At 38.6% G+C, this 24,884-nt stretch overlaps 1 protein-coding gene across 5 annotated transcripts in view; it reads left to right on the top strand.

The window, feature by feature from the left end:
- Nucleotides 1-1,597: 1,597 nt before the first annotated feature.
- The window catches only part of LOC100780430 (transportin MOS14), a 35,907-nt gene continuing 12,620 nt past the window's right edge, over nucleotides 1,598-24,884 (top strand). The window contains exons 1-13 of one of the 5 annotated variants that reach the window (XM_026127113.2): nucleotides 1,599-1,822; nucleotides 1,897-2,137; nucleotides 2,897-2,995; nucleotides 3,143-3,367; nucleotides 3,472-3,591; nucleotides 3,813-3,896; nucleotides 3,980-4,039; nucleotides 7,796-7,924; nucleotides 8,196-8,257; nucleotides 8,627-8,683; nucleotides 16,285-16,408; nucleotides 16,878-17,012; nucleotides 23,813-23,893. In XM_026127113.2, coding sequence (XP_025982898.1) covers nucleotides 1,922-2,137; nucleotides 2,897-2,995; nucleotides 3,143-3,367; nucleotides 3,472-3,591; nucleotides 3,813-3,896; nucleotides 3,980-4,039; nucleotides 7,796-7,924; nucleotides 8,196-8,257; nucleotides 8,627-8,683; nucleotides 16,285-16,408; nucleotides 16,878-17,012; nucleotides 23,813-23,893 — 1,392 coding nt within the window. In that variant the 5' untranslated portion in view covers nucleotides 1,599-1,822; nucleotides 1,897-1,921. Of the gene's footprint in view, nucleotides 2,138-2,896; nucleotides 2,996-3,142; nucleotides 3,388-3,471; nucleotides 3,592-3,812; nucleotides 3,897-3,979; nucleotides 4,040-7,795; nucleotides 7,925-8,195; nucleotides 8,258-8,626; nucleotides 8,684-16,284; nucleotides 16,409-16,877; nucleotides 17,013-23,812; nucleotides 23,894-24,884 lie in introns of those variants that run through there. The other 4 variants (XM_014771758.3, XM_014771756.3, XM_014771757.3 and 1 more) reach the window with 4 other exon arrangements.

The following is a 24,884-nucleotide window of genomic DNA, read 5'->3' as shown; positions in this document are numbered from 1 at the left end:
CCTTCCATAGATCTATCAAAGTGAAAAAAAAAGAATGATAAGAAATTAAACTCTTTCTTCACCTAAAAAGATGCACCAACTGCTGCAATTGTTATGAGCATACATGTTATGTGCTAAAGTTGATTTGACTACTGAAGCCAGTTCTAGAAGTGTGGCTTAAGGAAGATAAATAGAGTGGTGTATCAACAAGGAACGAGCGTGCATTCAATGCTCGTATTTAATGCACCAACATACACCTTCTTCAAATGCAATTTGAAGACCATTTAAAGACAACGGTTACCTGTTGAAGAAGTGTATAAGTACCAAAAGTTATTGAAGAATTGAATATAACAAACACAAACTTTTGAACAAAACATTCTCTCCTACCTTCAAACTCTTTTTCGTAAATTCTTTAAGTTGTAAAAATCTCTTAAAACACCTTGTGAATCCTGAGAATAGAAAGACATTGTGCTTAAGTTAGATATCCATTTGTAAGATGATAGCCTTGTTTGTATACACTGTGCACCTAACCATCAACATATCTATTGATTTGTTTAGAATAAAAAATGGTTTGGTAGAAAACAATACTTGGTTGTAGAAAGCTTGAGGATTAAGTTTTGTGTAAGAACCATAAGTGATAGTGAAAAGTACTTGTATCTTTGATTAAAGATGGTAAAAACTTGGTGGGTTATAAAAAATTAGACATAATCTTAATGATAGAGATGAACCATTATAAATCACTTTGCTCATTTGATTCTCTCTTTATCTACTTTATATAGCGATTGTGGGTTGACATTTATTTTTTATAAAACAAGTTTTTTTAAATTTGTTAAGTATCATCTATTTTGTTGCTTTTACAAAAAAAATGTTTTTCTTCGTTTTTAACATACAATTGATAGAGGTGTTCTTGCATTTTTTTTAAAATCATAATTCAACCCCACTTCGTGTGATCTTCTGATTTTATAAAATGTCTCAATCAAGTTATTTTTGTCCAATTGAGTTTGACGTTGTTACTTATACAAAAATCCAAAGATTCAATTTAGTCTCAGTATTTATTTATTTGGTTTCTCCTTTATTTAAAAGAATTAAATTTGATCCCTTTATTATTAAAAAATCAATTTGGTGCCTATTTTTTTTTCAAAAAATACCAATCTTGCCCTTTTCTACCATTTGAAATTAACGTAGCTATTATGGTAAATACGGGTGATTTAGATTTGTGAATACCAACAATTTTGAATCACTACAATTTAAGTTTTAAATTATTAAACTTTAACAATTTATAAAAAAAATTACAATGTTGTAGTTAAAATTTATAAAATTATTAACCCAAATGATTGACACAATAATATAAGGTTTCACTACATATAGAACAATCTATTTAACGAAAGAATCTTTGTTCGATTCTAAATTATGTACAAAATTTACTTGAGCTTGTAGCAATTGTGCAATGCAAGTAAAATTAGTCTATGACTAGAAAACACACTAGTCTCTGATTTGCATTACCAATTTTTATTTTTACAAAATTATTACTATAAAATAGTTTTTTTTAACGAATAAAAAAAATACAGTAGCTGAGAGAACCGTAGGATTAAACATGAGGTGGGTGAGGAAGGTGGCCAATGAGGGTAAAGAATCTATAAAAAATGAGGAGTTGGTGTATGGTGGGATGTAGAGGAGCAGAGCCAAACCCTCACCCGTCCCTCAGTCACTCACTGCTCTGTCACTCCCTCATAGCCCGTAGCCGTCCGATGCAACGGTTAACTGAATGAATCCCTTCCAGGCGTCGCTCCATCTTCCATCATCATCATCATAACATAACAACATCACTCACTCACTCTCTTCCGTCTGTTCTGTTCTGTTCCTTTTTTTTTTTTGTTACTCGCTCGATTTTTTATTTTTATTTTATTTTTAATAAAGAAAAAGCCAACCAAAGGCGCACATCATGGAATTGGCAATGAAGGTGGCCGAGGCCGTCCATGTGCTGAACCACGATACGCAATCCTGCAACCGCGTCGCAGCGAATCAGTGGCTCGTCCAGTTCCAGCAAACCCACGCAGCCTGGGACGTCGCCACCGCCATCCTCACCGCTGATCGCCGCCTCCCCCTCCCCGCCAACTTCGAGGTCGAGTTCTTCGCCGCGCAGATTCTCAAACGCAAGGTTCTTTCCTCTCTCTAGAATCTCCTTCTATCTTTCTCTCTCTAGCATCATTAGAGGCTCCTTTGTTTGATGCTTATTATGGATTACGATGCTTTGGATTTCGTAATTGAGGTTTCTGCTTTTATACTTACTATCTGTGTTGCGTGTTTATAGATTGTGGGCTGCGTGATTTAGTTAGGTAATCGAAGTGTTGAGATGAGAAAAAGATGTTGCTTTTTCTCAAGTTAAGAATGTGCTGAGCGTTTTTCTGTGTTGCACTGGCAGTGTTATTATTGAGTTTTGAATTGAATTGATTTTGTTACTTAATAGTATAATTTATTCAGAGATATTAAGGAATATTAATGCATTATTGAGTTTCGGTCCTTTCGGATTAAATTGATTTTGTTAGTTATATAATTTAGTCAATGCTATTAATGTATATGATATGAAAAAAAGTGAGACTTCATTAGTGTTCGGGACTTTTATTGTTCTTCCTTGACTTTCTCGACCTTTTTATAATCTTTTGTTTTTAATTTCTTAAGCTCAACTGTAGTTAGGTTTTTGTATCTCAAGTCATTTGAGCAGTTTAGTGGTAGCTTGTTGCCAGTAACTAATTTTGAAGGTGTGAAGCTTGATTTTGTGTTTTCTTCTTGCTCTGGACTTTTTTTTTAAGTCGTACGAAGAGTTCCTTCCCCGAGAAAAAATGGAAACCAACAAATACTTCATGACTGATGCCTTTAATATATGTCGGTGATTATTTTTGCATCTTTCAAATTACAGATACAAAATGAAGGTTATCTACTGCAATTAGGAGTTAAGGATGCTTTGTTAAATGCCCTCCTTCTTGCAGTCAAAAGATTTAGTACTGGTCCACCTCAGGTGCATTGTTTTTCTTTCTTTGTGATTCTGTTGAGTGTTGATTATCTTTTTCAAGTAAGGTACTATGTAGACGCTTAGTTGTCTTATAGATGGATTCATGTTAAAAATAATTTGATATGAACTTGTTCTTTGTTGTTGTTGTGACAGCTTTTGACACAGATCTGTCTTGCACTCTCTGCTCTTGTACTTCAAGTTGCTGCACATGGAAACCCTATCAAGCAGCTTTTTTACAGTCTCCGGAATCTGCAGAGCCAGGATGATGACAATATTGCTGTCCTGGAAATGCTCACTGTTCTGCCAGAGGAAGTTGTTGACAATCAACATATCGATTCTAAAATTAGTACATTACACAAAAGCCACTATACCCAAGAGGTTTAGGAACTTTTGCTTTGGTACATTCATCTATGCCATGTTTTTCTGTGCATCCTTGCTCTATCGCTCTGACTTCCTCACATTCTTTTATGTCTGTTTTACAGCTTCTCTCCCATACACCTATGGTTCTTGAGTTCTTGCTGCAGCAGTCTGAAACTAATTTTGATGGTTCTGTGCAACAACACGAAAGGAATAGGAAAATTCTACGCTGCTTATTGAGTTGGGTACGCAATTATACTGATGACTCATTTGGTTTTTGCAATTTTGCCACAATGCATACTTTTATGTTGCCCTATTTTTAAGTTTTAATCATGGTTCTGGACAAGACATCTTTTGCTTTGGTTCTCGTCTGTCTTATATTAACAAGAATATTCATCCATCCCGAGCTTCATCAAAAGCTTTCTGTCATCTCGAGTTTATTCTAGTTTGGTCTCAATATGTTCAGGTTAAAGCAGGTTGCTTCTCTGAGATTTCTCCTGGAACATTGCCAGCTCACCCACTTCTAAATTTTTTGTTCAACTCATTGCAGGTATTCCAGTTCTCATGCACTTGACATTTAGGATGAGCATTCATGACTACTCAAGATTAATTTATATTGCATTGTTTGTGTAGGTTCCTTTATCATTTGATCTAGCCATCGAAGTTCTTGTTGAACTTGTGACTAAACATGAGGTACAGTTGCTTAATTTGATCGAACACCTGTCATTCTGATCATTATTGATCTGGTTGGGTAAGTGCACGTGTCAGGCATTATTTTAAAGATGTCATTGTACTACTAGTCTACTACTATGTTATTGATGTACTTTCTCATTCTCTTAGATTTTATAATATGTTCTAGAGTTCAAGTTATCTGACACTGAATATCAGGGAATCTACCACGCCCTCTCCCATGAGCTCCACCATGACCTCCTCGACCATACGAACAGCCACCATCACCCCTCCCTTGATTACCATACACAGAATCATAATTTGAGGAGGAGTGTGTGTTACCCTGAGTTAGATGAACCTGAGCTTCAGAAGTAGAATTGAAATTTGAACCCTTAGCAAAATTCAACAAGCTCAAATTCTTCTTGCGAGACTTTTCAATGCTAGATTCCTCAGCAGTAACATAGAAGTGACATTGTCCAGATTTAGAGGATCACGCAAATTGTTTAGAATAGTACAAATTGTGCGATAATCATTAGGAAAACCATCGAGAATCAGGTTGATGTGAGCGCTCGTCGAAATCGAGTCTCCAATTGATGCAAGTGAATCAATTAAGGATTGAATGTGCAACAGATAAGCAGTAATCAAACGATTCTCAAGAGAAGAAGAACGAAGCTCACTATGCAAATGCTTCTTCTTTGCGCGCGTAGTGGATTGAAAGTGTTCATACAATCGATCCCATAGATGCCACGAGGTTGCGCAATTGATGATGCGAGGAAGAACTGTTTCTGAAATAGTCGATTGGAGCCAAGAGAGGATCAATTGATCTTGTTGCTCCCAAAAACGATAGGCAGTGCTAACGATGTTGTTGTCAAGATCTTCAACGGTGAGAAATTTTTGCGGAATCTACAGAGCGAGGATGTAATCGAGAAGACCATGTCCAATGATTACAAGTTGAACTTGAGAACGCCATAGAAGGTAATTGGAATCTGTGAGTTTCGCTGTTACAGTGTGCAAGAACGAGACGTGGGAGTGTGGTGCCGGCGGCAGAGGAGGAGGCGGAGGTGGTGACGGAGAAGAATTGTTGTTTGCGGAAGCCATTTTCATAAGCAAGGATCTAACCTAGCTCTGATACCATAAAGAGATTTAGGGAGAAGAGAGAAAGAGAGAGAGAGAGAGAGAGGAAAGTGTTTTTGTATAGATGAGGATTCAACCCAACCAGAGGTTGGGGAATGAAGCAGTACATATAGGCAGTTGCATAATAAAATGATAAAACTGTTGATAGGTGTACTTATAACTGTCTAACAGAAAACTAACCTAACCTGAGTCAGTTAACTTTGAGAAATAGTTAACTAACCTCTGATTACAAGAGATACAGAAACTAAGAAAAAGAACACTTAGAGACTAGAGAATACAATACTACTCTCTTATAACTAGATTTTAGAGTTGTTAGGTTCTTAAAATTATCATATGTAACTATACTGGTATGCTTTAAGTTTGAAGCTTTGCTCTCATACTATCTACATTGAGTACATTCCTACAATGGATGTGTGGTTGGCCTATATTCAAATAGAACATTCAAGCAACTGATTTTTTTTTTCTTGTTTAGGATTTAGGATAGTCTAGGTCCAACATAACAGTTGAATTGATGGTTATTTAGAGGCATCTTATGGTAGGGGTGGTTTAGCAAGCTATAAGTTGATCATTAAGGGTGAATTTTATGGATTTTTTGGTGCTGTGAATTATATAATGGAAGTTGGAGCTGAAGGTTCTTACAGCAAATTCCTGAAGATGAATTAGTAAATGATGCAGAGTCACGAGAACAATAGGAGTGGCTTTAAATTGAGGAAAACATTAGAAATTAATGAAAGAGCAGCGATAGAAACCTGCTTAAAACTATTGTTCATCATGCTTAGAAATTAGTTGCATAGCATGACATGACTGATGCAATAGCAGTATTATGGACTAACGAAAACTGATGATTACCTATTAAATAATCAATATAGCATGGTTAGAGTTTGAAATTGTATTTGGATAATTATGGCTCATAGTTGACAGTCGGCACATTTCAGATGCTTGGTTTACAAAAAAATAGTATATCCTTTCATTTTCTTCAGTTTTTTTTGGATTGTTTAGAGTTTGGGTGACAGTCTCATATTTTGGCTTTCTCTATCATTCCCTCTTGACGTGCATCTCATAAATGGGAAGCTAGGGGAGTCCTGCTTCTTTGTCTTTCTCTTTTCCATTTTTTTTTATGTAGTTCATCTTAAAAGAAAGCATATAACATGTTTAAGGCAGGCAGCTGGACTATTGACCCTGTTTTATTAATGTATTAACTGTTATTTTAGCTCATACAGCTGAAAATACAGCAAGAGCAAAAAACCTGTCTACTTTGAGCAGCCAGTTGGAAGTATTGTTAAATACAAGCCATGGTGCTGTCATGACGGAATGGCGTGGCAAATTTTTGCTAACCTCCATTGCAATTTGTGAAGGGAGGCCCACCATGATGGTAATGTTGTCAAACTCGAAAATTTACGTAAACTCGTAGAGACTCCGCAAACTTAACTCGCAAACTCGTAAGAGTTTACTGAATATAAAAAAATATTAAAATACCTATAAGTTTTTAAAATGATAGCATTTAAAAAACTAAAATATTATTGCTGATATTTGTTAATAAAATAAAAAATATTAACCACAACAAATAAAATCAATAACCAGTGTATAGAAATACAATAATACAACAATTTGGTGCTCCTAAATCAGTGTATATTCCTAATATAAAAATACACTCAGAAATTGAAGGAATAAATAAGAAGTAGCAACTGTTTAACATGTAAATCAAATCCTAAATAAGTGTTCATGGTTCAGTGAAGAAAAAATATCTTGATTGGTAGCCTGGTCTTATACAGCAGAGACAAAGTTACAGGTCGAGCCTTAAACGAACTCCAGAAATAAAATACCTTCAAGCTTTCAATGAATGCCAGCAGCAGATCGAGCAGAGGACAGATTGAGGAAGAGAGCATGCATAGGAAGAAAGGAAAAGCAGCATAAAAAATGTCAGAGAAGTGCTTCAATTTGATCTTCTCCTTTCTGTTCTGGTTCGTGACTCTAGGAGGTTTCGTCTCTTTTAAAATCTTTCGTCTCTACTGGACTAGCCAACTCGGGACGGAACTGGCGAGTTTAACCGAGTTTGTCTGAGTTTGAGTGAGTCTGCTTGATTCTACTGCAAAAACAAGTTTGGTCCTGAGTTAACTCGAAACATGGTTCTGAACTCGTAAACTCATGCAATTTTATGAATCAACTCGTGAGTTTGATAATCATGCGTGGCGGCGTCATAAGGTGCAATGCTGTGTTTATATGGCTGAATACTGGCCTTCCACCATCCACCACTGATAACACTGCCTTTGGTTATACTTTTACAAAGCTAATACCTCTGGTTGAGACAATTGATTTTTTCCATGGGTTTCTGAATCATTCCTCCTTTCTCTTCTCCACCTTTCAGTTTTTCCAGTATGCATATTTAAAATCGTGTTCTCCACTATGCTTTCTTTTTGCCATTTGTGATAAAGACTGACAAAACAATGATTTTTTTAACTACTATTATTGCATATGAGGCTAGAACTTTTCTGGATTTGTGTCTAATTTTTTCTACATAAATTTGGGGTGAATTTTGGCAGTTTACTAAGTTAAACTAGTCTTTTTCTTCTCATTACTTATTGCATTTCTATGCATAATGTTTCTGAAAATGGGTGATATATTGATTTTGATTTTGGTTTTCTTTAGGGAGTGCCCCGAATTTTGTTATGCAGAGTACATTATCTGAAGGAAGTACTTCTTTTTCCAGCTCTTTCTAGGGGAGACATAAAAGTAATTGGTGGTCTTTCTTGCTTGTTGTCAGAAATTGGGCAGGCTGTAAGTATTTAAATAATATTTGAGTTCTCTAGGATTTTCAAAAATCCTCCTTGTTGTGGATACCTTTTTATTTGTTGTCTACTTGTCTGTTAGGATGGCTTTGTTTCCTAATGGTGACTCTTTATTTAATCTTATGTGTTAGATATATGAAAACAGTTCAGTTTACTTATGGTTACTAACTTACTATTAGTCATTTAATTTTTCCATTGCTATGTGCAAGCTAAACAATGCATGCCTCATTTAACTTGTCAACTTGATAAATGTATGCTAGGCTCCATCTCTAATTGTAGAAGCAAGTGCAGAGGCCCTAGCCTTGATTGATGCCCTCTTGAGGTAATCTCAACAATTTATTTAGAATTTTAATTGTTTTAGTTTAGTCTTTTCTGCTCATTTATGGGTTGGAAGAAATCAAGGATATTAGGGTTTATTACATATGTCCTATTCAACATAATCATTGATTGTGAACTCTTCATGCTGTGTCAGTGGATCTAAGATGCTCTCACAGTAAAAGGATACAAATGTTTGGGTAATAACTCTGACAAAGATTTACAATTTGGGAACTTGTATGAACATACTTCAAAAGGCACTTTTTCATGTTGTCATAGTTTTGCATATCTCTAATCAGCTTGTTTGCATATAGCATATTATTATAGATTTCGTTGGTGTTGAGATTAACCTGTTGAATTTGAATTACGCTAACAGCTGTGTGGCATTTCCAAGTGAAGATTGGGAGATTGCAGACTCAATACTGCAGTTTTGGTAATGCAATTTTAGTAAGGCTTTACCACTTGTTTATTGGGGAAATTACACTAGGTAGGTACCCTTGAGTTTTCTTACGTGACACTCGCTACCCTTTGGGATCAGATTACACTTGATACCCCTTGAGCTAACGTCCATTAACAGGAGTTGGTTTACTAGTTGCAAGATTGAAGAAGCTACAAATGATGATAAAAGGGAAGATAGGTCATGTTTTGGATCTGGTTTTCTATTCTAATGGATGTTGAACACCATATTCAACTACAGTTTATGTGTGGTATAAGAAAACCTCGGGTACCGAGTGCAATTTCCCCTTGTTTATTTAGTTTGATGATCTCTACCCATCAATTATTTGAAATATGATGTATGTGTTTATCTCTATGTTGATCTATTTGTGTGCTCTCTCTCTTCTTTGAACCTCTTCGTGTAGTTTCTTGTTGCCATTTATTCTCCTAAGCATGTCAAATATTTGGTTGTTGTTCATGCTGCTAATTGATTATGAGATTTGATATAACATTTTCTTTTCTTTGGGAATGCTCTTGTTAGAATGTCTTATATATTCAAGATAGCATATCATATTGTTGGAAAGCCACCTTAATTGTGTCACCCCTAGCCTGCAAGTGTCTCTCGAAAAGGGCTACCTATGGAGTGGCTAACCAGAAAAATTGAGTGAAGCATAGTGTGGAGATCCCACATTGATTAGAGACATGGCCAATGTAATCATTGTAAGGCTTAGACAATCCTCACCTTACAAGTTGATTTTATGGGGTTGAGTAAGGCCCTAAGCCCAAATTCTAAAATGGTATTAGAACCTATCTTAAATCCATTGCTAGGCCAACTGCATTGCCACGCTCTAGGCCCATAGCCTTAGGCGTGAGGGTGTGTGTGCCTTAATTGCATCACCCCTAGCATGCAATTGTCTCTTGGAATGGGTTACTTATGGAGGGGCTGAATAGAAAAGCTGAGTGAAGAGTCATAGTGTTGAGCCACCAAGATGTCAATTCTTAGTAGGTTGAGATCCTACATTGACTAGAGATATGACCAATTAGTCATTATAAGGCCAGGGCATCCTCACATTTCAAGCTAGTTTTATGGGTTGAGTTAGGCCCAAAACCCAAATTCTAATATGTATATGGTAGATTGAATTAGGAGCAATCTTATTTTTTTTTTGGAAGGCAAAAATATATTATTATTAATATGATAAGATAGTACCAGGGGTACTGAAAATTAAATACAAGGCACCAAGTGTGCCACCTTCCAAAACAGAAACCAACAGGCCATAAACCCAACAATCCCCAACACAAAAGGAATACAATATATTAACCAAAAGACTCCGAAAGATTGGTAGACCATTGGTTAAAATGAGTATTGAATCCTTTCTCTCTAGCTTTTAACCAAGATCAAGCAAGGAATAAGGCCTCATCCATCACTTTATGAGGATCAATATAGGATCGTAGCTCTATATTAGGATCATATCATTGTAATTAATATTATCGTACTATATATAGACTATGTGTGGATTGTCTAGAGACACTTTCTTCACAACATGTTAATAACAGCATGCCCTTTCTTCCACGACACTTTCCAGTGAGCTTCCACCATTCAACTTTCTGGTGACCTCAAAATTTCATGTCCGATTTTGAAACCCTTGGGTAGAAATGCCAAGTCTTGATTGTCCAAACCTTTAAGTTTTACAGCTGCTAGCCTCTCCATGTAGTCTACCTGAAGTCCACTACACCTTTAACATCTTGATAGAATTGGACCAGAAACAGGGAATGTGTGTATTATTATTGTGGTGCCTCCAACACCCAAGACAGAATACAGATGAGTTTCAAGGTCTCACCACCCTCCACTTCCTAATCCCCCATTTCCTCTAATTCCCCTCTAATAGACTATTTATAGTTTCTTAACTAACTAACAGTTAGTTATCCTAGCTGTTTTAACTAACTGACAGTTACTAAGGCTCTTAGCTCTTCCAAGGATATTTCTTAACATACCCCTTTCCTCATCTATCACATCTTCACTGGTGCTTGAGAGAGTTTGAGCCACTTTTGTGATACTCTTCCATAGGGTCATGAAAACTCACCAACATGAGACTTCCCAAGCCACTTTGGCTCCTATCTTGGCCATTTGAGGGGTTTGAGATTTGGGTCTCATGGTTGTGTTCTTTGAACAACTCTGATGGGCCTCATGTGGGCATATAATTAAAAACAACGCCAACCATAGAAGGGGTAAAGGAACAAGGTATCTCAAATTTAGAAGAAATAATATTTTATTTTCTCATATAGAATTATGAGGTCAATGAACCTATATGTACATGAGTCTGCTGGCTATTTTAGGAAATATGGACAACTAATTCTAGGGAGACAAATCCCTATAATTATGGGATTTATTCTAAATACATAATCCTAGTATTAATAGTAATATACAGCTGTGATAAAGAATAAAAATACAATCAGGGATAAAATATAAACTTTCCTAAAATACACACTAAGTAACATGATTTTGACACTCCCCCTCAAGCTGGTGAATAAATGTTCTCCATTCCCAGCTTGGATATAATTCTTGCAAAGTTGATACAGTTTAGCCCCTTGGTGAGTATATCTGCAAGTTGATTTTGAGTGGACACATATGGAGTGTAAATCAAGCCATTGTCTAGCTTTTCTTTGATAAAATGTCTATCCACCTCAATATGTTTGGTTCTATCATGTTGCACTGGATTGTGAGCTATACTAATTGCAGATTTATTGTCACAATATAACCTCATTGTCCCACCTTATCTTTAAGTCTTCCAATATAATTTTCAGCCATAGAAGTTCACATATTCCTTGGGCCATTGCTCGAAATTCTGCTTCAACACTTGATCTAGCTACTACACTTTGTTTTTTGCTCTTCCAAGTCACCAAGTTTCCACCAAGGAAAGTGCAGTATCCAATAGTTGATCTCCTATCCACAACTGACCCAGCATAATCTGCATCGGTATATGCTTCAAGACTTACACTCTTGTTTCATTTGAACAAAATCCCTTTTCCTGGAGGCCCTTTTAAATATTGAACAATTCTAAGGGCAGCTTGTAAATGTGCTTCCTTTGGTTGGTGCATAAATTGGCTGACTAAGCTTACAGCAAAAGCAATGTCTGGCCTAGTATGGAATAAGTAAATAAGTCTGCCCACAAGTCTCTTATACATTTCCTTGTCCATGACAATATCCTCCTCTGCACTTCCTAACTTTATGTTTGAATCAACTGGAGTACTTGCTGGTTTGCAAGTTGTTTTACCTGTTTCTTTAAGCAAGTCAGTGATGTATTTTTGTTGAGATATGAAGATTCCTTTCTTAGAATGGGCCACTTCAATTCCCAAAAAGTATTTAAGTCTCCCTAATGTCTTAATCTCAAATTCTGTGGCAAGGCATTGACTTACTCTTGCTGCTCCCTTTTGTCATCCCCAGTTACTATAATATCATCTACATACACCAGTAATACTGTTACTTCCCCTGAAACTGAATGTTTGACAAAATAAAGTGTGATCACCTTGGCTCTGTTTATAGCCCAAACTTGTCATAACTTTGGTGAATCTTCCAAACCATGCTCTCGGGGATTGGTTCAGCCCATATAGAGTCTTTTTTAGCTTGCAAACAGTTCCAGTAGCAACCTGTCCATCATAATCAGGGGGTAACTCCATGTATATTTCTTTTTCAAGATCTCCATTTAGGAATGCATTCTTCACATCAAACTACTGCAGGTCCCAATCATGGTTTGCTGCTAATGACAATATTACTCTGACCGTGTTCATCTTAGCAACTAGGGCAAATGTTTCCAAGTAATCCACTCCATATGCCTGAGTGAATCCTTTGGCCACTAACCTTGCCTTGTAACGTTCAATGGTCCCATCAGCTCGATACTTTATGGTGTATACCCATTTGCACCCAACTGGTTTTATTCCAGTTGGCAAAGTGACAAGTTCCCAGGTCTTGTTCTTGTTTAACACCTCCATTTTCACATCCATGGCTTGTTTCCATTTCTTGTCAGATAATGCTTCAGATACAGAGGAAGGTGTGAGTGTAGTGTTTAGGTTTGTGAGAAAGGTTTTATGGGTAGGAGATAATTTTTTAAAGGATATGAAACTTGATAGAGAGTAAAGTGGTTGTTGGGTGCATGTTCTAGTTCCTTTTCTAAGGGCAATGGGAAGGTCAAGGTTTTGGTTCACCTGTACTTCTGAAATTTCAGCAACAAACTCATTAGAATTATTTATAGGATTAGAAGATATTACCTCATGTAATGATGGTGGATCAGATTCTTGGACATGGATAGAATTTGGAATGGCCTTTTCTCTCCTTGAATGTACCAGATTTTTCCCAAATTTTCCACCATTAGTCTCAGGTTGAGGTGCAGGTCCTGCTGTTGAATAAGGGGATTGTTCTGTTGAATTTGGACTTCTTTTAGTTTCGTGTACAACAGCGCTAGTTGTCCCAATTTCAGGTCCAAATGTCATATTCGGAAGCATTAGAGGCTCATCTTCCTCTATTACATTCTCCCCCTGAAGATAAGGTTGCTTGAAGTAGCTTTCTTGTTCGTTGAAGGTGACATCCCTTGACACATAGAATCTTCTTGATGGAGGGTGAAAGCATTTGTATCCCTTTTGTGTGGTTGAGTACTCCAAGAATACACACTTGACAGCCCTAGGATCCAGTTTTCCCCTTTCATTACTATGAACATGTACAAAGGATACACCCCCAAATATTCTAGGTTGGAGTTTATTTGTAGGGTCCAAGTGTGGGTAGAATGAGGATAGGACTTGTTGGGTTACAAGTGTGAGGTGAAGTCCCACATCGGGTAGAAGTGGAAAGGTTGAGGAGAAGACCCATAAACCTGAGCCTTAAGGTTTTGGGTTAGAGTGTGGTGTCAGGTCTCCTTATGTGGTGACTCGTGGTCCACAGGTGTACCCCTCGAATCCCCCCAACAATTGGTATCAGAGCCGATGGTTCAAGTTAGTGACTGGCTTAGATGAGTATGCAAGTACCGCAGGTGGCTAGAATGGCTAGCGGCACAGCACGCCCCGCAGGTGAAGCGGGGTAGCCAGAATGGCTAGCGGGCAGGGCAAGTACCACAGGTGGCCATGGCTATACTCGTGGATGATAAAGACTTCCGCTCGAGAGGGAGACTACCATGTGGAAGAGACTCACACTTGAGGGGGAGATGTGTTGGGTTACAAGTGTGAGGTGAAGTCCCACATCGGGTAGAAGTGGAAAGGTTGAACACCATATAAGTGAGGAGAAGACCCATAAACCTGAGCCTTAAGGTTTTGGGTTAGAGTGTGGTGTCAGGTCTCCTTATGTAGTGGCTCGTGGTCCACAGGTGTACCCCTCGAATCCCCCCAACAGGACTTGCATGAGACTTTTTGATTCTAAGATTTTTGAGGGTAACCTATTGATTAGGTAGGTGGCCGTAAGGAGGGCTTCCCCCCAAAATTTTTTAGGGACATGATTTTGAAAAAGCAAGGCTCTGGTTTGGTTTAATAAGTGTCCATTTTTCCTTTCTGCAATCCCATTCTGTTGGGGTGTGTTAACACATGAAGACTCATGGATTATCCCTTCCTTTTGACAAAAAGAGTTGAGCACAAGATTAAAGTAGTCCTTGGCATTGTCAGACCTAATTCTCTTAATGTTGACTCCAAATTGGTTTTTAATCATTGAGACAAACTGAATAAAAATAGTGCTAACTTCAGATTTCTGTTTTAATAAGAAAACCCATTCTCGACTTGGGGGTTTTCCATGTAATTTCCAACACTTCTCCCTTGTGTGACGTGGCTTGTTGCAGTAGGTACACCAGACTTCCTCATGTTTTTTCTCCATATTGGAAAATCCGTTTTTCTTCTGGTTAACAACCATGGCTGTTCCTCCTTCAGCTATCATTGTTGAGCTTTCAGCAGTTGGGGTTTCTAGCATCAGTTCTCGCCTGCTTTCTTCACTCCGGATGATGGCTATCACTTCATTAAGTACTGGGACTTTCTCTTTTCCTAGAATTTTGATTCGGACCTGGTCATATTCAGAATTCAGGCCTACCAAAAAATCATAAACTCTATCTTGTTCAATGTACTCCTTAAGGATTGCTGAGTCTTCTGAACACCTTGCTTTTATGACTCGATAGTGATCCAATTCCATCCATAGGGATTTGAGTTGATTGGCATATTCTGTGACTGATTTGTTTCCTTGTTTTGCACCCAAGGTTTTCACCTTTACATCATATATTTGTGCAGCATCCTTAGCCTTAGAATAGGTTTGTTCTTCTGCCTTCCAAATTTCCTTTGCTGATTTAAGGAACATACATGTATCACTGATTTCTGGGACCATTGAATTCCACAGCCATGCCATGATCATGGAGTCTTCTTCATCCCATGATTTGAACTTGGCATCCTTTTCATCAGGGGCATTATTAGTCAAGTGACTGCCCTTTCCTTTTCCCTTCATTATGGTCCTAATGAGTTGAAACCATTTAAGATAATTCTTTCCAGTTAACCGATAAGCAGAATGAATATTCTGCAATTCTCCAGCAATCTGGAATTTGTCCCCTATTTCAGGAACAGGATTCACAATTTCAGCCACGGGTGAGATCAAGGCTGCGATGAGTAATGAAGACAGCAATGAAGGCTGCGATAGGTTTAAAGGTTGCGCAGCAATGAGGGCTGCGACTTAGGGTTTCAGGCACGGTCAGAGGCTCCTAAGGATCAGGAGCTCTGATACCATCTCAAATTTAGAAGGAATAATATTTTATTTTCTCATATAGAATTATGAGGTCATTGGACCTATATGTACATGAGTCTGCTGGCTATTTTAGGAAATATGGACAACTAATTTGAGGGAGACAAATCCCTATAATTATGGGATTTATTCTAAATACATAATCCTAGTATTAATAGCAATATACAGCTGTGATAAAGAATAAAAATACAATCAGGGATAAAATATAAACTTCCCTCAAATACACACTAAATAACACGATTTTGACAAGGTAGGATGTGAAATGACATGGAAAATGGAGGGGAGAAGTCTGTTACTACCAGATTAACATAACAGACAGGACAGGAGGCATCAGGAGAGTGGGGAAGGTGTTGTAATCATTGAGAATATGAGAGGAATGAGGGATAGGGGGTAAGGCAGGCTATCATTTGGGTAGTTTGAGGGTGTGTGTTGCTAACTTGCCTAGGGAAGAGAATGTCTCCTCTGATAATTACTTGATTTGTTTTCTGTTTCTGAATTCCCGCATTATTCTATTGTAATCTGAGGTTTGTTCTCTGGATTCTCCTATTATTTCTATAGTAAATTTCAGTTCCTATTTGATTTAATGCATGCCCAGACCTTCCCAGTCCTTTTTTTTAAGCACTCCATGTCCTTTAATTAAGCATAATGGGATTTTTGCAGCATTTAGGATTTATCTGAGAATTTTCTTACTAATTTTTCCACTTAAAACTTTGCTGTGTTATGTGATGATATACAGAGACTAGGAAGCCTTTCAGTATCGTTAGCTTCTCAACTTCCTAATTATTTTTTACATCCTCTCGCGTTGATGATGAACACACTCATCATAAGCACAAAATATCTTGTCACAGGTCCACTCTTGCAAGCTATATACTTGGCATTGATGAAGATGATGCAAAAAGTAGAAAACGCGTGGAAGACATTTTTTCTCCCGTGTTCTCAACATTACTTGATTCACTGTTATTGCGTTCTCAGGTTTGTTCATGTCTATTTGCATTTTTCCAATATGGGCATGAATTAATTTAATGTTGCTTTCTTATTTATGTCTTTGTTCCGGGGGAGGGGAAGATTCTATTTGCTTTTATCTACCTTGGACATTTTCTACTTTATAAATAATCTTTAAACTGTTCACTTTTAAAAAGAGAGAGAAGGAACTTTGCCTAACATTGGTTGTTGTGTTCTAATCGATAGTCCATATTTTATGAATATTGGATCTATTATTTGTTGATAAAAAAAATTATTTGTTCCATTGAAAATATTAACCTATCACTTATGATTACTATGGTATATTGGTCTTCATTTTGTTTGTGAGCATAACCTTTATTCAAGTGTGTAGCTTGACTGGTTGATCTTTTCTTTGTTAATAATCCTTTGAGCTTCCTTGTATTAAAAGATTGAATCTTTTGAGTAAATTGCCTTTTCTTTCCCTCTGGGTGCTTAACAGGTGGATGATTCTACATACAATGATGAGGGAGGAGTAGTTGATTTGCCTGATGGCCTTATCCATTTCAGGGTGAACCTAGTAGAACTTTTGGTGGATATATGTCACCTGTTAGGATCTGCCACATTTATGCAAAAGGTGCTTTTGGAATGTTTGATTTCTTTTATTTCTTTTTTGACTTGGTTTCCCGGGCTTGGTTTTATCTCTTACACCTTTTATTTGGTATCCAATAGCTGATAACTGATAATCACGAATTTTGACTCTGTTTGATCATGTTGGGTTATTATGAATAGATACTAATTGTTAATGGTTCAGAGAAAGTTTAGAGAGAAGATGAGTAATTATGAGAAACAGAAAAAATTATTTCATTCCCAAGTTTATTAGTACAGTAGTTAGGTATTTATACAGTATTGTTTTTAATCATGATTTCTGTATTGTATCAATCTCATGATGTCTAGAGAGAGAGAGAGAGAGAGAGAGAGAGTGAGTGGGTGAGGGAGCAAAACAGTGAGTGGGTAAGAGAGCGACCATGTCATAGCTACGCCGAGAAAGGGTAGGAGCAACGCAATGTGGCAACAGCCGACAATGGTGACACGACGAGGTGAGGGGAGGCAAAAAAACTGGAGGGACGCCTTAGATGTGTCTTCCTTCTACTTCACGTGTTTTCCAAAAGATATGGGGGAAAAGGACTTATGGTTCAAATTTAAAAAATGGGGTGACGTCAGAGAGATATTCATCACAAAGAATAGAAACAGAAGTGGGAGGAGATATGATTTCGTGCGATTCAAAAGGGTTGAAGATGTTCAAAAACTTGAGAGGTAGTTGGATAACCTGATTATCGGGGGACTGAAACTGCACGCGAAACTCCCGAAACATGGAAGGGAACGAAAGCTGGTAAAGAAAACCAACATCGTTGATCAATACAAGAAGGGACATGTCAGGGATAAGCTAGCAGAGCAAGACGAGGACATAGGCAGGTTGAAAACAACACAAACAGTGTGGAACAGAGGAGCTTAGAAGCATTATCCTCAATGAAACACATTACTAATTTCGTACACGGAAGCGGTTGTGACAGGCAGCAAGACGACGACGAAGAGATGGGTCCCAACACATAAACAGGCGATGACGCAACCATCCCACTCGTCAATACAACTAACTATACCCATGGAATAGAGGAAATGGTTCAGTGACGTATGGGTTGGCAGGTTACGAAACTTGATGGTGGTCGACAGATTAGAGGAAGAACTGCTGTGGGACGGAGGTGAGGACGTTAGGCCTAAGTACCTTGGTGGTGGTATGGTACTACTCATGGGCCTTAGTGATACTAGAGCAGAAGATTTGTGTAGGGAAGAAGACGAAAATGGTTTGTCCATGTTTCACACATTGGAGAAATGGAGCCCAACCCTGAAGTCTGGTTTCAGGTTGGTTTGGGTCCAATGCTGGGGAGTCCTGTTACACGCATGGGACATGGAAAATATCAAAAATATTGCGGGGGTGGTGGGTGAAGTGGTCGAGATTCATGACGATGTTGCGGACCTCCAATGCCTGGATAGGGCAAGAGTGCTAATTAAGACACCATGGCACCTCACAATTAACCACAGGGGTGCTGGCGTCCATTAACAAGGTTGAATATGTCATTAATATCGTGGAGGAGACATCTTACAGCCCCTGTAGATGTAAATGCAATGGGGATAGCTTCACAGGATCTTCGGAGGAAATATCGTCAGACAAGTGTGACACGGGGCAGAGCCTGATGTCGGAATACAAAATGTTTGCCGGCGAGTCACCGGCGGCAGCCATGGACGTGGGAGCAGTAGAGAGTGACCAGAACAGAAGCGAAGGGGAGAATCTAATGTCTGCTGGTCAATGTACTAAACAAAGACCCATGGACATTACGCGGGACCCTCTGCCAAGTAGACCAGTCAATTTCAGGCCTAGCGACAATAGTACTAGCCATGGGGTTGAGTCTCCTATGTGATGCTGGCGGACGCCAGACACCCACCTTGGCGAGCCAGCTTGGTGACAAGGATAGATATGAAAAAGATGACAAATGTCAGGAGGTAGGGGCAGCGGAGGTTTACGTAGGAATGGTGAATGGTACTGTGGCTTTTGAAGAGAAGAACGAAAACAAATGTAACAAAGAAAAATAAAGAGATGAAAGGGGCCCACAACTAACCCATAATTTTGAATTAAAGGGGGAGGAGGCACGTGCTGGTTCAGAGGAAAGAGAAGAAGCTCTGTCTATTATAGGGCCCACAAAGAAAATAAATGAGGAAACAAAGGGAGACAAATATCAGATGGTGGGCTTTAACATAAATGGGCCTGACCCTAAGTGGAAGGTATATTCTAGAAACAGGTGGTGCAAAAAGGAAGCTGGACCTAAAGAGACAAATGAACCCAAAGAAATAATTGGGCCCCAAAATGATCAGCAACAGCAGAACAACAGCCAAGGAAAGGAGCCCACCTCCAGCAAAACTAACCACGAGACATCCCCAAAAATGCTAGAGGGTAGTGGAGTGAAATAAATAATAAGATGGGAGGAAAGACACAATGATGATTACAAAACAGGAGTATTAAAGTCAGCTACGAGTTCTACAAAATGTGAGCTGGTAAAAGAAGCTGCAAGCAATTGGGATATGGCAAAATATTTGGGATTCTAATGCTGTAACCAGGAGGACATAATGGTATGCAAAATGGTGAGCATGGAAGAAAGGGATAAGGAAGAGGCGCAAAGGAATAATGAATATTATAACATACAATATAAGGGGGCTGGGGAGGGGGTAGTGGGCCTTAATCAGAAAACTAGTGAAAAAAGAAAGAATAGATATGTTATGTCTACAAGAGACTAAAAGGGAAGTGATGGACAAGAAGGAATGCCAAGCTTTGTGGGGGGATCCTGAGGCTAGATGGAAGGTACAACCAGCATGTAATAGTGCTGGAGGGTTACTATGTATGTAATGAGGAGACATTTAGACTAGAAAACAAGTTGATTGGACATGGTTTCATTTACTTGGAAGGGACATGGCATGCGGATGGTGGCAAAGTCATGATAGTGAATATATACTCGCCATGTGATGCAGTTTTGAAAAGAAATTTGTGGGAACAGATCAGAAAGATAAGGCATTCAAATATGGGGGGCCTATGGTGTATAATAGGAGATTTTAATTGTATTAGAAGACCCTCGGAAAGAATAGGCACTTGTTAAAGGATGCAGGATGAGGGTATTATGAAGGAATTTAATGAATGGATTGCAGATTTAGAGGTTGAGGATGTGCCTTGTGTGGGGCGAAGATTCACTTGGTACAGACCAAATGGGACAGCCAAAAGCAGATTGGGCAGAGTTCTTGTATCCACTGAATGGTTTGCTAAATGGCAAGGAAGCACCCAACTTATCATGGATCATAACTTCTCAGATCACTGCCCAATTCTGTTGAGATCTACCTGCGCAGATTGAGGCCCAAAGCCATTTCGGACTCTGGATTGCTGGATTGAGGATAAGTCATTTAGGAAGATTGTTTGTGATAGTTGGACATCGAATGATGTAAGTGGTGGTGGGGGGGGGGGGTTGTTTTAAAAGAAAAGATTAAGAGATTAAAGTAGAGATTAAAAGTATGGAATAAGTCCCAGTTCGGTGATATGCAACAAAAAATAAGAAGAATAGAGATGGAGATGAACAAGTTGGAAATAGAAGGTGAGGATAGGCAATTGAATGATGAAGAGATCAAAAGGCAAAATTAGATGGGAGAGGCCTAAATTAGATGGGGCCAGATTTAAGGCTATCGGACAACAACATAATGATCTCTTGGCGGTGTGTTTTGATGAGGGAAAAGTGAGGGATGCAATATGGGATTGTGGCAGCGAGAAGAGCCCTAGACTGGATGGATTGAATTTCAGGTTCATAAAGGAATTATGGGATGTTATTAAACCAGATTTGATGCGATTTCTGGATGAGTTCCATGTCAACGGAGTTTTTCCGAAGGGAAGCAATGCTTCATTCTTAGCATTAACTCCTAAGGTCCATGATCCACAGAGTCTGAACGAATACAGACCTATTTCATTAATAGGTTGTGTATATGAAATAGTGGCCAAAGTGTTATCTAGAAGGCTGAAGAAGGTGCTGCCAGTCATCATACACGAACGAAAAACCGCTTTCATAGAAGGTAGACACCTACTCCACAACGTGGTTATTGCCAATGAAGTGATTGATGAAGCAAAAAGGTGCAATAAAAGCTGCCTCATGTTCAAAGTAGATTACAAAAAGGCATATCAATCAGTTTGCTGGGAGTTCCTCTTGTGTATGATGAGGTGGATGGGATTCTACACTAAATGGATTAGCTGGATTGAAAGGTGTCTGAAATCAGCTTCCATTTCTATGTTGGTCAATGGGAGCCCAACCACGGAGTTCATTCCTCAAAGAGGTCTCAGGCAAGGAGATCTACTCGCCCCATTCTTGTTCTACATTGTAGCTAAAGGCTTAACTGGTTTGATGAGAGAAGCACAAGAGAAGAACTTGTTTGAAGGATTTAAGGTCTGGAAAAATAATGTGGACATCAGTATACTACAGTACGCAGATGACACAGTTTTCTTTGGGACAACGTTGGAAAATGTTAGAACAATCAAGGTGATGTTGAGGAGCTTTGAGTTGGTGTCGGGACTGAAGATAAACTTTGCCAAAAGTAGATTTGGCACAATCGGGGCAACTGAGCAATGGATACTCAATGCTACTACATACTTAAATTGTAGATTGTTGTCAATACCCTTCTCTTATTTGGGTATCCCTATTGGGGCAAACCCACGGCATAGTGAGACATGGGATTCAATAGTCAAAAAATGTGAGAGAAAACTATCAAAGTGGAAACAAAAATATCTCTCTTGTGGGAGAAGGGTGACTCTGATAAAGTCAGTCTTGAACTCGATCCCTATCTTTTTTTTCTCCTTTTTTAGGGTGCTGAAGAAAGTGGTGGACAGGTTGGTGGGGCTGCAGAGCCGGTTTTTGTGGAGTGGAAACTCAGACCAGAAGAAGATTGCTTGGGTGAATTAGGGTACAATTTGTCTGCCAAAGGAGAAAGGAGGCTTGGGTATAAGGGATTTGGGGAAGTTTAACTTTGCTTTACTCGAGAAATGGTGCTGGAATTTGTTCAACCATCACGGGGAGCTGTGGGCACAAGTTCTGGAATAAAAGTATGGCGGTTGGAGGAATTTGGATGCGACAAGAAGGTCCATTAGAGAATCTCTCTGGTGGTGTGATCTTAGCTATGTTTGCAATTTGTCTGAGGAGGGGAGCTGGCTTAAAAATGGGACAAAATGGAAAATAGGATGTGGATCAAAGGCCTTGTTTTGAGAAGATGGATGGTTGGAGGATGGGGTGTCGCCGAAGGAGAAGTATCCATGACTGTACCAGATTTCTCAACAACAACATCAACACATCCAGCAAATGGGGACAACATCAAATACAGGTTGGGAATGAAAGTTTTAGTGGAGGAGGTTTTTCTTGGAGGCTGAAATAGACATTGTTGCAAAATTTATGGTTGATTTACGGGGTTTGACAGTACATGTGCAGCACCAGGATATGTTGAGATGGGAGGGAGATTCAAGCAGCAAGTATATAGTGGGGAGTTCTTACGGGTTACTCAATAGTAATTTGTCTGTGGAGAGTCAAGATGAAACGTTTAAAGCACTATGGAAGATAAAAGTCCCAAGTAAAGCATTAGTTTTCGCTTGGAGATTGACTAGGGAAAGATTGCCTACAAAGAATAACTTAAGAAGGAGGAATGTGGAAACTAATGATGTCAGCTGCCCATTTTTCAGAAGTCATGATGAGGACGAGGCTCACTTATTCTTCACTTGTGCTAAAATCTTGCCGCTATGGTGGGAATCGCTATCTTGGGTAAATGTAATGGGTGCTTTCTTGGAAAATCCGAAACAATATTTCCTTCAACACTCCTACTACAATCTCAACGGACTTAGGTTTTAGCGGTGGCAGACCTGGTGGATTGCTTTGACATGGTGTATTTGGCATCATAGGAATAAGATTGCCTTCCAAAATGAAAGTTTCAACAGCCATAAAGTGATGGAGGACACTCTTTTTTATTGCTGGACCTGGCTTAAAAATTTGGAGAAAGGATTTGATATCCCATTTCACTCCTGGTCCAGTAACATTAGTGATAGTTTTTGTTTTGAGGGGGGATAGCTTATAAAATCGAATTTTGGCCTGTTAGGTACCTAGCAGTTAGTCAGATCTTTGGTTTCCTAATTCAGGTTGGTTAGCATGTATTAGGTCACCATATTTCTGCACCTTGCAAATGCTAGGATGTATATACAACCGTACCGCTTGTACTGATTATAATGTTCTATATAATATATATACTTTTGCTGATAAAAAAAAAGAAGGTATTTATACAGTGAGCCCAGTAGACAGTTGTCAAACTAACTGACTTACTTAGACTAGCTAATAGAGATTACAGTAATAGACTGATCTCAATACAATATTCACACACTAACTATAGTGATGGATAAAAATGAAGATTTTATTCAAACTTTTGGTGTAGTTGAATATGAGGCTTGCTTACAATGGGAAGCTGATCCAATAAGTTGTTGATATATATCCTGATCTTTCCAAGAAGAAAAACAATATCTTTGCAATTTTTGCTTGATAAAATACACTATAGCAGGAAAGAGATAAATAGTATTATACAGCATTGATTATAAAAACTAACCAAGCAGGATAAATATTAAAAAACTAATTGAGCAGGATAAATAAATTTTACTGGAATTGTTCATTTAAGTTTTTGAATGGAAGATAGTTTGTTATCCAATTCCTGGCTATATTCTGGTTAATGTATGTCAAACAACTCTTGATCATTATCATTAGTGCATCATGTCAATTTATTTAGTCAGCAAAGTCTCTATTCTCAATTTGAATATCGTTGTATGTACAGCTCTTCATTGGTGGGTGGGCATCTCAGAATCTATCAATCCCTTGGAAAGAAGTGGAAAGCAAGCTTTTTTCTCTTAATGCTGTGAGTAACACTTGCTGCTTTCATTTTGGATTCTTTATTGGCCTGCTAATTATAGCAGCTAGACTGGTGATTTGGCATGCAACAATATGATATGTGTAGAAACTCTATAGAGGAGAAAAGAGATTTGTATATTGACTTTAGAAAATATTACAAAAGCCACAGAGATGTCTTAAAAGAGCAGTATTTATACTGTTGAGATTCAGTTGTAACTGAAGACTAACTAAAGCTAACTGTCAACTGACTACAGTTATAAAACTAACTAGAGTTAGTTACGCATATACACTTACACCCACCTACCCCCCCACAAACTCAATGGGGCTGAGAAACCAAAGGTAGCTCAGCTACATTGAGTTTGGAACACAAATAGGTAAACCTAGTAGGAGACAAAGGCTTGGTAAGAAATCTGCCCACTAGCTGCTTGGCGAGAACCTTTTCTCTTACAAAAAACACATCCAACTCCATGTGTTTGGTTCTAGGATGGAAAACTGGGTTATGAGCTAGCTGCACTGCACTGGAATTGTCACAAAGCACTAGAGGCGTAGTATGAGGAACTGCAAGTTCCTGGAGGAGAGTCTGAATCCAGAGGATATCAGCTGTGGCAGCAGCTAAACTCCTATATTCAGCTTCTGTACTGGACTTGGAGACCGCTTTCTGGACCACCAAGATACCAAGTTAAGGCCAACATACACTGCTGCACTGGAAGTAGATCTTCTGTCATCTGGGTCTGAAGCCCAGTCAGAGGCCCAAAAGCCCCTAATGGAAAGGTGTTGATGAGGAGAAGCTGGATACAGAATAAGACCAGAATAGAGAGCACCTTTAAGGTACCTCAAAATCCTCTTTACTGCTGTCCAGTGGGATTCAAGAGTTGAGGCCATGAATTGGCAAACCTTGTTGACAGCAAAACTGAGTTCAGGACGAGTGATAGTCAGATACTGCAGGGCTCCAACAACAGACCTGTAAAAAGAAGGATCCTGCAGTAAATCAGACCCAT

Source organism: Glycine max, chromosome 19 (assembly GCF_000004515.6).
Source record: "Glycine max cultivar Williams 82 chromosome 19, Glycine_max_v4.0, whole genome shotgun sequence".
Taxonomy (NCBI): Eukaryota; Viridiplantae; Streptophyta; class Magnoliopsida; order Fabales; family Fabaceae; genus Glycine; species Glycine max.
This window is presented reverse-complemented; position numbering and strand designations above follow the sequence as displayed.